This window comes from Poecilia reticulata, linkage group LG1, assembly GCF_000633615.1.
Source record: "Poecilia reticulata strain Guanapo linkage group LG1, Guppy_female_1.0+MT, whole genome shotgun sequence".
NCBI classification, from domain to species: domain Eukaryota; kingdom Metazoa; phylum Chordata; class Actinopteri; order Cyprinodontiformes; family Poeciliidae; genus Poecilia; species Poecilia reticulata.
The window spans coordinates 29,867,483-29,882,700 of record NC_024331.1 but is presented as its reverse complement, the minus strand read 5'-3'; the positions used below and the strand labels follow the sequence as shown (position 1 = coordinate 29,882,700).

The window sequence follows — 15,218 nt, the reverse complement described above, 5'->3', positions numbered from 1 at the left end:
CTTTTATTACCTTTTTTCCCCCATAGAATTTTCCCAGATTTGCACCAAAAAACTGATTTTCTGATCTTTGATTACCTTCAAAATCAAGTAGTAACACATCAAAACTGCAGTCCTGACCAAAACAATGAAGATTAGAAAAACATGTCTCCCTTTTCTTATGATTAATGTTAAAACTACATTTACTTCATTAGTTCTTTAAAAGGAAACGATTACAGTAATTACCAACAACAGAGTACACTCTATTAGCTGTAGGGATATATTTATCTGGACATAATACAAATTATCTGGCCTTTATCAGGTCATGATTTAGAGCTAACGCCTAAAAAATGAAGCATCATTTTTCCCTCTGTCATTACTTATTTAACAGAAACAAAGCCATTGTCCGTCAGATTGTTGTGTCTTAGGTTCAGGGGGAACAGTGCAGTTTTCCCGCTTGTAAATCATCTTTCTCTTTTCCGAATAACCGACTGCAAATAATTAGAAAATTGTTTTCCAATTCTTCTTAGCTTGTTGGTCCTGCAGTAGTTGTTTTTCTAAGGCCAGTGCTGTCATTTTTAATCCTGAAAAATCAATTAATCAAGTGGAACCAATCAGCAGCAACCACACATTCAAATGGGAGTATGTGGTTTTCACCAGCTGCATTTCCATGTCGTCTTTACCTTTGTACAATAAATAACAAAACAGAGGAACTGATGTGTTGTTTTGTGACATAGAAGTTAGATTTGCGGAAAGGTTTCACCAACTTTTTAAGACCACTATGAATGAAATTTAAGACGTATAACACAACAGAAATGTAAAAGAAAAAAGTTGTATTTTATATAGAAGCAGTGCTAATCTTATTTTGGACAGAATGCATGTAGCATTATTTGAGTTGGCAACAAATCCAGTGACAAAGACACATTTATTGCCACCAACCTGACATTAAATATATATGTGTTCATGATAGACACAAAAACCTAGCCATCTTGTTAGCAATGGTAAGTTAGAAGCTAGTTAGGGAGTCTCCACTGATCGCAACTCAAACATTTGCCTAACAGGAACATCCCATGAGAAAAATAAACTACACAGAGAGAAAAAAATAGTCCTGACACCACAAAATTTAAGACCTGTGATTAGCGTATTTAAGGCCAACTTATATTGTAGCTCATGGATTTAAGACATTACTAGGCCTTAAATTTAGACACATGAATGTAAGACTTTTTAAGGACACCCTACAATGATTTCTACCCCGTGCAGAAATTTGTAGAATCTTTTTCAAACATTTATTGTTGAATTGTTATGTTTTTGACACATCTTCAAGATAAATATTCTCAAAGTAGGTTTCAGATAGTGAAAGCTAGTAATAGGAATGTCATAATAGCCACTAAATGTCCCAAAATAATACAGAAGTCATTTTGGTAATGCATTATTGTTATATTACAAAAGAAAAGTAACTTCAGCTCACCTGAAAGCTTCATAAGCAGGTCAGTCGCCGTTTTGGTAGTGATGTCGGGGCTAAAGAGCGAGGCTGTGGTTGGACCACTTGGACTGGATCTCATCCCAACTCCGATGCCGACTCCAGGTAGGTCTAGGGAGTTGGTACTGCTGCCGGGTCGGTCTCTGCAAATGCTGAACGGAGAGAGCACGGACAGATCCCTCTCCTGAGGCTCCTCCTTGACGTGGACGTGATTAGAAGACGCTTCGTTCGGAGGGGAGGTTTGCTGCTGGGCCTCGGCCTGCAACGGCGATGCCTCGGCCGCTCTGAGGTCGTTGGTGCTGCCGTCGCCCAGCAGGGATCCCTCGCCCTCCGTGTCAGTGGTGGGCTCATCTTTCACCTTGACGTCGGTGCGAGGGAAGTGCTGGTGGCAGCGCATGTGAAGCTTCAGGCTGAAGTGTCGGGAGGAGGTGAAGGGACAAAGTTCACACTGAAATGTCTCGCCCCGATCCTGGTGCTGATGTACCTGGAAGAAGAAGACAGAATCAGGAAACAAATTAATGGAAAGGAGCAGTTACTCCTCATTCTATACGTCAAAACTCCACACTTTTCTTTTTGTCCTCATTGCTTTTTCAGCAAATTTTGTTGACATGGCAGGATGGATGGACTGATGGACGAACGGATGAATGGATTGATTGATGAATGGATGGATGAATTGACTGCTGGTATGATGGATGAACTGAAAGATGGATTGATGGATATCCATCTACTAAGATGGATAAATAGGCAGATGAATGAATGAATGAATGAATGAATGAATGAATGAATGACAGACAACTAAATGGCTGAATTGTTGGGTGGGCTGATTAATGAATGGATGGACAAATGGATGGATGAATGAACAGATGGATGGATCTCTAAAAAGAATATTAATTCTTCAAACATTTATTATTTGGCACCTTGAAATAAAAACACAAATAAATAAGAAATCACTCAAGACTTCAGCAGGTAGGGAAAAATTAGAACAATCAACGGCAGCCATCAGATATTACACTGGCAAACATATTTAAATAATCTCACTGGCACCAATTTCAGATCATTTGAGATAAAAAAAAAAAAAACAGAAGATCATCCAACCTTCATGTGAGACTTGAGATTGTCTTTGCGAGCACAGCGGAAGGGACACAGCGGACACTGATGGCTTTTCAAGCCTGTGTGAATGACCATGTGTCTCTTCCAGTAGCTCTTGCGTTTGATGACCAGTCCACATACAGGACATTGGAAAGGTTTGCCGCCATCCTCAGGAGAGCCTGAATGGAAGAGAAGAACATTGTTGGCGTTTGCAGTCGACATGCAATGAGCTCTGTTGTCTTTTTACTGCTGCAGAAATGCTATTTTATTTTTGCAAAGACATTCTAGTAACCAGAAGCAGAACCAAAAGGGTGAAGGTGTTTAAAAGTCTTTACAAACTGATTAATGTAGAAGCTCTCAGACTTAAAGATGCAGAAAAACTAAACCGTTAATGAAACCAATTCGTGGAAAAGAAAATCCTATATTCTGAAATAATTGTTTTCAACAAAACCGCCAGTGGCACAATCACCCGTAACAATGCAGGAATCAAGTTTCTAGGAACATCTAATTAGTAATCCATGACTTTCTGTTTCCCCGGGGAATAAATGTGACACGTCAGAGACCCATTTCTCTCTCAATCCCCTCTGGCCACAGGGCTGGATGATGACCCAAGTTTATCTTGCCACCACACAAACAGAGAAGGATGATAAGGGAGGGGAAAAAATCATTTCTGAAGATCCTGAAGCAAAAAACATCAACCTGGGGTCACCAAGTACCACCAACAACCACATCTACAGGTTGTTTAGGTGTCCTACCATCACAAACTTAATGAAGAAGTGTTTGCTAACTGGATCAGAGAGTGCGCAGTGGTTCATGCTACTAATTAAATGCAACCACAATCAGACTTCTGTGTGAAGGGTTTTCAACCCCAAAGCAACCTGCATGTGCAGAAGACGTCAAACAGCAGCGCACAAATCGATGCCACCTTCTATGGATCGATTTGTTGAGCGATGAGAGCATACAGTATCACCACAAGACCGTAGCATGACATGGATTAGCAYAGCACTGAGTTATTCTTTACATTCACGTTTACAGCATCCGGTTTCGTCTGGAGAAGAATTATTACGCATGTTTCACGTCATTGACGTAAAAGACAAACAAAATGCGACATTCATTCTGATCGACTTGAACATTTTTCTATATGTATCCGATTTAGTASCACAAATGGAAATGGGTGGCATAAATGTATAACTTCATTTGTGTTGAAGTTATAACACAATTTCAACACAAATGAAGTTTGTGTTCTCATAAAATTGATTCTCATGTTACAGCAATATCCTTGTAATATTATGACGTTATACTATTAAATAAGTAAAAAAAATAAATAAATCTTTGCCTAACCCTTATATCTGCTCTATAGTTGACCTGAATTCAAAGTCCGAAATACAAAATAAATATAAAACACGCTTGTCAAACAAGATGGCGGTCTTGGGCGTGCTGACATCACTCTGAACTATGCAATGGTGAAAAAAAAGTCCTGATTTTCCAAACTGTTCATCAAAGGCCCCTCTCCGTGTTTGACCTCATGAAGTATTATAGGAGAAAACTGAGAAGGGCACCAATAGTTGTGGTAATTGTGTTATTTCTAATCAAATTAAATAGGTATAACGCAATTAAAAGTTGGGTCTTTCTCAAGGTTTAAGTGTGAGATCTTGCTGTTTCAATAAAAGGTGAATATATGAGAGATTTTTTACATTTCTTTATCAGATGTGCCAACAAATGAGGCCGGCGCTGTTTGTAATGAAGTAGGAGAATGCGTCTGTACACCTCATGATGGGATGCATCAAGGGAAATGCCAGCTAGAAGCAAATGGAACAATGAGAGAGAGAAAACTCAGGCATGTTTTAGTGTCTCGATTATTGTTGTTGGCTTCATATCCGGCATCCATTACTGTTTAATTGGTCTTATTAGAAAGAGGCATGATTGCATTACAAATTCTACAAGGGGCCTGTCAGGATGGCTTCATAAGTATTCCAGCGCCGTTCCTTGAAAAACATCTGGTAATCAGTGTTTGGTGAAATTACTGCGCTCAGCCATTCATTGACCTGAGGTGTAAAACCTCGAGACTGCCTATTTGCAACAATAAACCGCCATCTGCGGCCCAACCTCTACCCGAGAGAGAATCAGGATGCAAAAAAACAAAACAAAAAAAAAAGAGGGAAAGAAGCCTTGCTTTCTTAGAGTTAAGGTGACTGCAGCAGAAATAACACAGGAGGAGGAAAGTTTGGGAGTTTGGTCCTTAACATGTTTGGAGCCATAGCATATCAGAGGAAGAAACGGTGCGACACGGTTTTACAGTCAAACTGGCGAGGGGTGACAGTAAAACAAGATACGAGAGTCGATAATCAAGGTCACATTTTTTCAGTCTGGCGACCAAACGACTACCTACATTTTTACAGCGCTGCTCGACCTTGACGGCAGCCCGGGTTACAGCAGACCCACCCCCACCCCACCCCTACACCCTTTTTAGCATGCAGATCACAGAATATTACATCGATTCCTTCATCTGTCTGAAGTCAATTTGATCCAGCCATTTTGGGTTTGGCGGGGTTGCGACACAATCCCTCAAAAGTGCCCATCAATCTCTCTGAAAGCATTCGGTTCTCCCTTAAGACTACTTAGAGTCCCGAGCGAGATCCTTGTATGCGCCATTGTTTGGGTTATGTGTCTACATCTGAGTGTACGCTTGCCAAGTATACTGCAAGAGCAATACACACACAGAGAGAAAGAAAGAGAGAAAGGGGAAGGGAAGAGAAGGCTGGGGAAAGAAAAAAGTGTGCATGCATCTGTATCCAGTCAGTGGAAAGTATGATGTGTTTGGCCTTAAGTCTACTGTGCTGATGAGTGCAGAGGGCTCTGGTAAGAGGGGGGCTGCAGCCAGGAGGAGGCTGCTGAGATGGATATGGACTCCAGGGCGCCCCGCTGTGCCGAGCACACACTGACGACCCCCTTTTGGCAGCAGGCACATCCGAGCGCAAACGAACTGGTTTAGGGGAGGCAGCGAGGTCTCAGTCGGAACCCCCCGTTGCGCCCGCAGACCATTTCCCATACTGTAAGGCCAGCCAGGGCTGTTTTCTCTCGGTTGTGCTCTCTGCTCGGCTGACAGTTGAAGCTGAGGCTACACTGCTACTGCGGCGCCGTTGAAGTGAGAGCAAAACTATGACAAAACACGAGAAAACATGTCAGAGAAGTTCAGAGCTGTGCTTTCTGTGGGAAACGGATGACAGTTTTCGTAGGAGTAAAAAAGATCGTCATCATCTTGAAGGTAAAGTCCATTTTAGATGGAATCTAACATTAATAATATTAATAATAATTAACTTCTAAATATGTTAAGTCAATGAATAAACAGACCAAAGCAACTCAGACCAAATGATGCTGATTTGTGTTGCAAACACATTTCTTCTTACTGAATGTAATATTAATTATTCAGAGTCCTGACTTGAATCTAATGAGATGGACCTAAAGATTAGGATGACAGCAAGGGGACCTTCCAACTCAAAGTCCTCGAGCTCATCAACACAAATAATATATATTTTTTTTTTTTAAAAACAGAGGAAAAATGCAAAAAAACCTAAGCAAAACAAAAAACTTTTGCAAAACTTATTTGAATGATGTCTCTATCATTTCCAATCACATTTCAAATTCAAATCAGTAATGGATTTAAGGTGTAACCCAAATAACTTTGGGTTAAACTGTGTTTAGGTTGATATTGTGAAGGATTGGAAGGTAGAACATTTTGTTAAACCATAGAGACGATCTGTAAGGCAGATTCTATCCATAGCTATTCTATGATCTTGCACAGACTATCTGGAACAGTAATTCCCAAAGTTGGGGTCACATTTATGTAAATGCAGGGTCTTGAGATTCTCCTGAGACAATAACCTACATACTAAAAATAGCTATGTGTGTTTTATAAATAGTTTAATAGACAATAAAAAAAGAAAATAAGACTTGAACAAATAAAAGCAACATATTGGTCAATATATTGGGTGCTGTTGCTGACTGTGTTTCCCCTGAACCACTTTTTTTTACTGACTCAGTAGGAATGCTTGTCTGCTAAACCAAGAGTTGAGGTCAAGGACCTCTTACATTTTTATTCTGTGGGTCACAAGGCAGAGAGTTTGGGAATCAATAATCTCGATCATTTCAACATATAAATACGCTTTGAGCTACGCTATTACAGCTCTGGTTGTGTGTTCAGCAGCAACCAGCTGGTAAATTAACATTTAGCCCGATATATGGGGGATTTATTCTAGTACAGTTAGTCCATTTAACTCAGCTTGGACTACAGGGACTGTAAATGAGGGTCAACTTACACTTTAAAGTATTTAAGTAAGTGCACAAGGCTTTAGTTAGGAACAGAAAGACTGGTGTCTCTTTAATAAAATCAACACAGCAGGAAAACAGACAACTTCCTTCTGAACGTCACAATAAGAGTTTTAGTGATATAAAATGGGCAGTACTGAGTATACGTACATAAGCGCTGGTTTTAGCTTCCACTGAATAGTGTATTGGTGTAGCAGAACTAAGATTTATGACTGGTGCTTTACAGGTAGCACAACTAACTTCTCAGTTGCAGTGCCCAACACGGCTACTGGGCTTGGTGCTTAAATAAGGCGCTATGAAGCTTGTGATCTGTACAGTTACATCTCCAAGGGTGGGACTCACACGCTTCTTAGTGAAACTACTTCAATGAACACAACAGCCTCTCTATCATTCTGGATTTACTGCAGGTGTCTCCGCTCTGCTGTGCACTTCACCAGCTACGGTAGGAAAACCTAATGAGGTAGCACAGATTGTCAGAATACTGGTGGAGCGGAGTCGTTCCTGACCCAGATGTAGACCATGGACACTGGTGAGTCAGAAACAGCCAGCAGACTTCCAAGTCAAAGCCAACAGGTCCCGTACGCTTGTTAGCTGAACACAATGTGTCACTGGAACCTTTCAACATGAACGAGGGCTCCTTCACATTTGGCAATTTCTAAATAAATGCGACTTATAATCTGAAGCGACATAGTCCAGAAGATATGGTAATATTTTGCCAGATCTTTTACCAATAGCATGCATAATATTATTTTACATTCTGATTACCTGCTTGGTTGTTTGGTTTGCCTCTGCCCTTCGGCGTAGACGGTAACAACAACTCTAAGCTCTGCGTTGGCGTAGTGGGCGTCGGTGCTTTCTGGTTCTTGTCCAGCAAAGGCTTCACGTCCTCTTGGAGGACTCCTACAGTCGACAAAGGGGAACCGTCCTTCTTCTCTGCCAGTAGATTTCCCGCCGCTCTGGCTGCCACCTCTTTGAGCAAGGCAGCAGAGGAGGTCGTAATTGACACGAGCGATAGGAAGGAGCTCGCCGAGGTTTGGTGGTCCGACACTGTGCTGGCTGTCGATGAGCCTTGGGTCCTCTCGCTCACTTTCTTGGAAAGAGCGGCGAGGGTGGAGCTCGCCGACTGCGGGCTGAACGGAGAGTTGAAGGCATCAAATCGCACCACATCATCTCCTCGACCGCCCCCACCCAGCGCGGGCACTGCGGATGAGGCGGAGGTGGATGAGGAAGAGGTCGTTGAGGAGGAAGCAACGGCATTCTTGTCTTGAAGCACGGCGTTAGCTGCCGCTTTTAACTTCTGGATTGCAGAATCTGGGGACAAGCTGGAGCCGCAAGGCGTAGAGCAGGAGGCCGGCGGCCATTTGTCGGCCACGCCTGCCCACACAAAGCCGCTTCCATTGGTGGGCGTGACAGAGTTAAAGGGGTCAAGGGGCTCTTGCTTTATGTTGGTGACTGAGGGTGCCAAGGAGGCTGGTGAGGCTGAGCCGCTGTTGTTGTTTGCCAGTTTTCGAGCAAGAGCACTTAACTGCTGGGCATGATGAGAAGATGGAGAAAGGGTCAAAGGTGGAGCTAAGGCGATCGGAGGGGACTCTCCGCCAGCATTTCCCCTAGAAGACCGACCCAGGACCTCTCCACCATCAAGTTTGAGTGAGCCTGCCTCTAGGAGGCGCCGCAGGTTGCTGCTGAGTGGTTTCCCCAGAGCTCGAGATGCTGCCTCGCCATATAGCGATGACACAACAGAGGAAAGAGTGTCCTGGGCCGAGAATGTACTTCCATCCAGGCCAAGAAGTTCCAAAGAGGCACGATGGACGGGTGTCGGGCAGCCCAATGAGCTCTCGCCTCCACAGGTGTCATGATCCACGGAGCCGCCGCCGATCCCGGACTGGTCCTCAGGAGAGGAGCCTCTGTGCAGCAGGAGCTCGTCCTGCGTGTCGCCAAACGATGAAGAGTCGGAGCGCGTGTCGGAGGCATTCCCAAACCAGCCTTCCTCCTCCACTGCACCGTCATTGGGGCCCTCTTCTTCATCGCCGTCCACATCTGCAAAATGACATAAAATAAAACCATTTTACCAGATGTAACAAGCAGTTTGTTGGGAAACTAATTTACAACATGATAAGCTTCTTTGAATGCGTAAAAAATGAAATAAAATGTATTATAATTAATTGGGCTGGGTGATATGGCTTACAATGTCTTTTTCATGCAAGATCTGATTTTAATCTATCATTTCTCTCTTTCATCATGTCCCACTCTAAAATTACAAGAAAAAAGTTGCTATAATGAGAAAAAGTCGCTGCTGATAATAATTTGATGCTGATGTGTAGTATTTCCTCATCTGTAAAAACAATACCAAAGGATAACTTTACAATATTCCTCATTTTAGTTTTTGTGTGAGTTCTTATCAAGTTACTACCATCACTCTCATAATACCATGACGGTATTCTGCTAATATTGTAACATTATCCTCATGTTACTTCTACTACATCTTAATTCGACTGTATTCTTGATTCTTGTAACATTATGGGTTTATTCTCTTGTATAAAGAGGCATAAGTGGTTAAATGAAAAAATCTGCAGAAAGTGGCAATTTTTTCATTCAATTAATCATCAGAATAATCAATAAGAATAATTGATTACTAAAATAATTGTTAGCTGCAGCCCTAATTTCCATCTAGGAATGTTTAGACATTGTAGGTATTTTGTGATTAATTGTACAAATGTACATAATTCCTCAACGTATCCTCAAAAATACATTTGAGACATAAAGACGTGGTTTTACTAAGTCAGGGTGGTTGCACACCACACGTTTCTGATTTTTTTAATATCAAAAACCATGCATCGTTTTCATGCCACTCCACAAATTACTACTTTCTGTTGTTTTCAACAACATTGAATGCCGATACAATATAGTAAAGGTTGTGGTGCTTGTTCAAAATTCTGACGCCAACATGATTTTTTTATTAAAATCAAAACAAAATTTTACCTTTTAGAAACACAAACAGGTTAGTCGTATAAAAGTATTCCAGATAGCACATTGGAGATTTTTTTGTGTGTAATTGAGTTTTTTTCAGTTTTTTGTTGTTTTTTTTAAACACATTTTTCCCACCCTTGGTCAGGAAGAGCCTGGTAAAGGGGTTACCATGACAACGGGTCCTTCTGGGAGGCTAGACAGCGAAGATTAGGGTAATGGAGGTTACAGAACCAGATTAATATTCATGAGCCTGCAGATACCACCAGGGAGCCAATAAGGATAGGGTTAAGGTCACCAAGGGTCATTAATATACACTTCATGTATCAATATTCATAAGGAAAACATTACAGCTTGCCAGACAAGGGCGAACAAAGAAAAGTGAATATTCCTGATACATATTAACAAACCTCCATAAGAATAAGTCAAAAGCACCTAGTCCGGGTGAAGCGGGGTGTCAAAACCGGCATTTTCATCTTGGGTTACTGTACACAACCTCCCAAACATTAAACGGAAAGCAATTCGCAGAGATTCATGAGAAAACTAAAGCAAAAAAAAATAAAAAATCCTCTTTAGTTTTTTTTTTTTTTTTTTTTGCCCAAAATGTCTGAAAACACAAACATTGGTGTATCTGCACACCAAAGCTGGTCTAACCCTGGTGAACTTTACAGCGGCCTGGTGGGTTGGCTCTTTGTTTACAGGGAAAGGAGTTTCCAGGCAACCTGTTGGGATTCTTTTTAGAGCTGCCTGACATCTGGCCAGCACAGCTCACCGAGGTCCACAAGGGTGGCCAGAATCCCAACTCACGATGACCGCTGCTCTCCAGCTGCTACAGATATCAAACACACACTTTCACATATTTTCTCATCTCTTAACACTTTTACAGTTCCAATATATATCCTGTATTTACAGGAGAAACACCATTTTACGTCTGATTCTCTAACTTCGTACACAATGCAGCTTGTGTTGACAGGAATGATCATACACTGCCTGACCTTTCACTATTAGCAGTCAACATATGAGCAGAATAAGTAAATGCACTGATCCTGGTCCTTTCCCATGCTCCTTGCAGCCATTTTACCACCTGAATATGGTTAGCAAGAGTAAAGAGAGGGGGGAAAAGAGACAGTGAGTCATACAGGCCAGGCCTTGACCTATTTCCTTGTGACATGCGAAAAGCAGTAAGAGTCACTAATGGCTGTAATATGGTTAGAGGGAAATAGCTGGATTGCTGACCTGAGGTTCCAGCTTTAAGGCTGAACTCTCTTCCTTCCTGAGTTCACGCTAAAATCCCGGGGTTGGGTACAGCGGAGCGCGACGCTGCACCACCAGAATCCTGACTGAGTGCTAAAGTGCAGCGATGAACTTCACTAACGTAGCTTTGTGTGTCACAGGCAAGCCACCCCCGTGGGCAAACTGGCATTTTCCAGGGTCGAGGTCTCCAGCCCAACCTCTAAGGGCACTTCAGCCGAGCTGTGTGCTAAAACCCATTCACGTGCAAGGAAGGAAAAAATAGAAGCTATATGCAACATCAACTTAAATCTGAACCTTTATGCTTCTGGCCTGTTTTGATGAAAATGTTTTATGGTCTTGTGTCGCAAACTTGGTGGATGTAACATTCAAATAGTAAAACTGAAACTAAACTGAAGGATTCAATGTTTGGAATCGATTAAGAACATCGACTCAAACATCGATTAAATATTTTTGATTAATCAAAAATATTTTTTGATGTAAATGTTTTTTATTTAATCGATTTTGTTTTATTTTGATTAAGAGTGGCACTTAAATGCATTGAAAATGTAAACACAGTTAACAGTTTTGTTTTTTTAACATACAAAAGTCCTAAGATGGAACCTTTATGGTGCGTTTTTAGTAATCCAAAAAGTCTGACACACAAGTTACTTATATTCGCTGACAAAGCCACTTCCTCTTGGCCCACTGGGGGTTAAGTTTTGCTTCAAAAAAGTCTTACTGGGTGCTGGAAAAGACTACTTTTGTGGTCAAGTTGTGTAAGAAGGAGTTAGCCCATCAGCGAAGCTATTAAAGCCAAAAATGGCATCTGAGTGCTAAACATTATGCAGCAAGAACAGACGCTGATGACGCTAATGTCGGCGTCAAAAATCCACTTTCTAAAGTATTATTTAAAGTATTATTTTTTTAAAGCATGTTATAAATGAACAGGTGTTCCTGAAACACTTGAAAGCACATCCACCAATCTGATGGTTGAATAACCTAAATCAGTGGTCCCCAACCTTTTTATTACCGCGGACCGGTCAAGACTTGGAAAATTTTGCTGCGCCCCAGGGGTAGGGGGCGGCCGCGCGAACCGTCAGATAAGGCGGTGTTGGTGTTCCCGCTAAAGCCTGAATATACCCAATTTGGGGTTGTCTTGGACTTTTTATGGCAGCCTGTCTGGGAACGAGAATACAACCTGCTGAATGTGACAGGTAGCCAATCAGAAAGCGCGGTGACCTAAGAACAGAGGGGAATCCCAAACAGCGGACATATCGCGCAACTGTGAGTCCGATGGACATCGGAGATATGTGGAAATATTTATTATTATATGTAAAGGTCATTATTATATATGTTTATTATGTTTATTCAGTTAAAAATGTTAACTATGAAAAAACAGTCACCTCCAAATCATAGTGCAGCAAATAGAGCGGCTGCTCCCGTCGTCTTTTATCCACCGCCTTTTCTTTTTGTTACGTCTTTTATCTCTTAAAATGACTACACTAACTATCACTATTGCTTCTACATCGTCATCAGTGTTTGGTTATTCTAAATTCCTGCTATGTTGGGAGTTTTGTGGATTTTCTTCTGGAATCGGGATGTTCGTGACTGGAATCGGTTCGTGTAGTGTGTTGCTCCTGCCGTGTGGCTGGAGACACGAACCGATCAAACCTGTTGTACTTYTATCAGCTCTGTGGTCACAGAGGTTTGGAGAATCGGCCGACAATTCTTAAATGTTGCCTCCTAAACCAGACTTAAGACTCACAAGCTCTACTCCTCTCCTCTCGACCACTGCCCAAACGCTCTCCGACTCTGGTCGCTATGGTAATGTTTACATATCCCTTCAAAAAAAGATACAGATGCGCCACAAAAACGAACATTTTACTTTCGTGAAAATTTTAACTCACGATAATGACAAACGGTAGTCCTGAGCTTGTTTCTCTGCGAGACGGTCCCATCTGGGAGTGATGGGAGACAATGACACCCGAAGTGTTGCTTATATCCACAGCCTGCTTGGTCTCTATATGGCGAAGCAGCTTGAAGCTTCATTGCCTCATTAGCAGCCGGTCGCCGCATGTTACGCAGAGCGGCTTGTAATGTGAGACTCACCTACCGGTCCGGGATAAATCCATTCTCCTGCCTCTTCTCTGGACCTTTTCCCCTTTGCAAAGAAACTTTCCAAAGACATCTGATCTGTTTCTTACTCATTTTGCTGCTTGTGGGCTCAGTGTTGGCGCGCAAGTAACCGAGAGAATCCGGTTAAAGGTTTTTCAAAACAAAAGATCCTCCAGACTCAAATAATACATAAAACGGAAATATTTAATTATTTCTTGCGCGGTCCGGTACCAATTGGTCCACGGACCGGGGGTGGAGGGGTTTGGGGATCACTGACCTAAATGGACAGATCAGAAACAATCACTTTGTTGTTAAGCTTATATGTTTATCTCTTCAACGATTTAACAACAAAAAAGACTCTTTTTAATATACTAATTTTTTCAATATATGGTTTGCGATTAAGACATGATTCATTTTGATTAATTAATTACAGACCCTGCAATTAACTTGATTAAAAATTTAAATTACAACCCATCACAAATTTGGATCCTTTCAGCTGTTTTCTAAATAATGCATTTTAAGAAGTGAGTAAATCCTTAAAACTTGTTTCCATAATTACAAATGTTGGGAGAACATGGCATGTCATATTTCTTACCAGTAAACAGAAAATAAAACCCCCCAGAATTTTACTATAAAACAACAGCTGTTTTGTTTCCTACAAACTACAACATTTACTGCATAAATTGAAAAATACTTGAAGATTTAGCTTCCCTGTGAATCACCGAGCGAACATTCAGTGGAATAACCACTGTGTTTCTGAGAACTGCTTCACATCTGTGTTGCATGGACCAACTTCTGGCACCAGAGAAAAGGTTTCCCAGCCCGGGACGACTGAGCTACATTCCACATTTCATCAGTAGTTCTTGGTTTTATTCAGAAACAGCAACAGTCGGTGTGACCCAAGGTTTTCATCTGGATTAAGGTTCGGCTAAAGGGATGATCACTCTACAATGTTAACCATGTCAGGAACAAAGATGATGCTCGCTTGCTAAGGAAGTGGGTGTTGTTGTTTGGTTAAAACAAGTTTTAGGGTCATTTCCTTTTCAAAATAAGACAAAATAACCCCTTAAATGTATTTCTATGTACTTAAATAGATCTGTGATACAGTTGAAACCACAGGTTTACATACACCATGGGTTAATGGTGAATTATGACCAAACGTTTCAACTGTAGTTTCGTCAGACCAGAGGAAATGTCTCCAAAAATGACGCTTTTTGTCAATGTGTGCATTTGTAAACTGCAATCTGTCATTTTAAGTTTCTTTAGGAGTATCCTCCTCACTGAGTGATGTTTCAGTCCATGTCGGCATACACACATTCATTTAAATTAAATAAAAATCTGACATGTGCTTTGAAGTAAAAATGGGGATAATGTAGTAGCTTAATTTTCTAATGCTAATCGATTTCTGGTATTCGCAGAGGTAAGGGACCACAGACACCCACAAATATCCCAAATCCGCGAATGTTTGAGACCTTCTCTAAAGATGCCATCTGATATCAAATATACCTTAATATGAATTAATATGCACAATGGATACCGTCTTAGCTACACTGAAGAAGCCAACATATCCAGCCTTCCTCATCTCTGCTCTTGTGTGTTGAGCCAATTAGCGCCAAGGAAAATGAATGGTGCTCTTCTTTGTAAACTCTAGCCAACAAAATGTCATATAGCATTGTGGGCAAGTATTTCAGGTTCCCAAGTTTGCATTTTCTATTGAATAGTTCAGACATACAATTCATGAAGAGGCGTAGTTAATCATTTGGAGTACTGTTCCACAGAAAAGTCAGTGAATACCGAACTGGTCCACTGTCACAGCAACTAGAATCCTGCCTATGGTTCTTCAAGATCTAAAGAATAAAAAAATAGATAGAAGCAAATATATTGATCCACGTTGTTGGTCACTTAATATATTGGTCTACGTCTAATTTGAAAGAGGAATACTTTTTTGTTATTAGTGTCTTTATTCATGATTGAATGATAAAGAAGCATCCAATCACTAGGTGGCAGCAGTGCTCACACTAGTCAACCCAGTAGA

At 41.3% G+C, this 15,218-nt stretch overlaps 1 protein-coding gene across 7 annotated transcripts in view; it reads right to left on the bottom strand.

The window, feature by feature from the left end:
* The window catches only part of znf827 (zinc finger protein 827), a 98,302-nt gene that overhangs the window by 50,121 nt on the left and 32,963 nt on the right, over nt 1–15,218 (bottom strand). For all 7 annotated transcript variants that reach the window (XM_008420155.1, XM_008420162.1, XM_017304946.1 and 4 more), the window contains exons 2-4: nt 7,637–8,908; nt 2,552–2,724; nt 1,445–1,940 (exon numbers count right to left, since the gene is read on the bottom strand). In XM_008420155.1, coding sequence (XP_008418377.1) covers nt 1,445–1,940; nt 2,552–2,724; nt 7,637–8,908 — 1,941 coding nt within the window. The remainder of the gene's footprint in view (nt 1–1,444; nt 1,941–2,551; nt 2,725–7,636; nt 8,909–15,218) is intronic.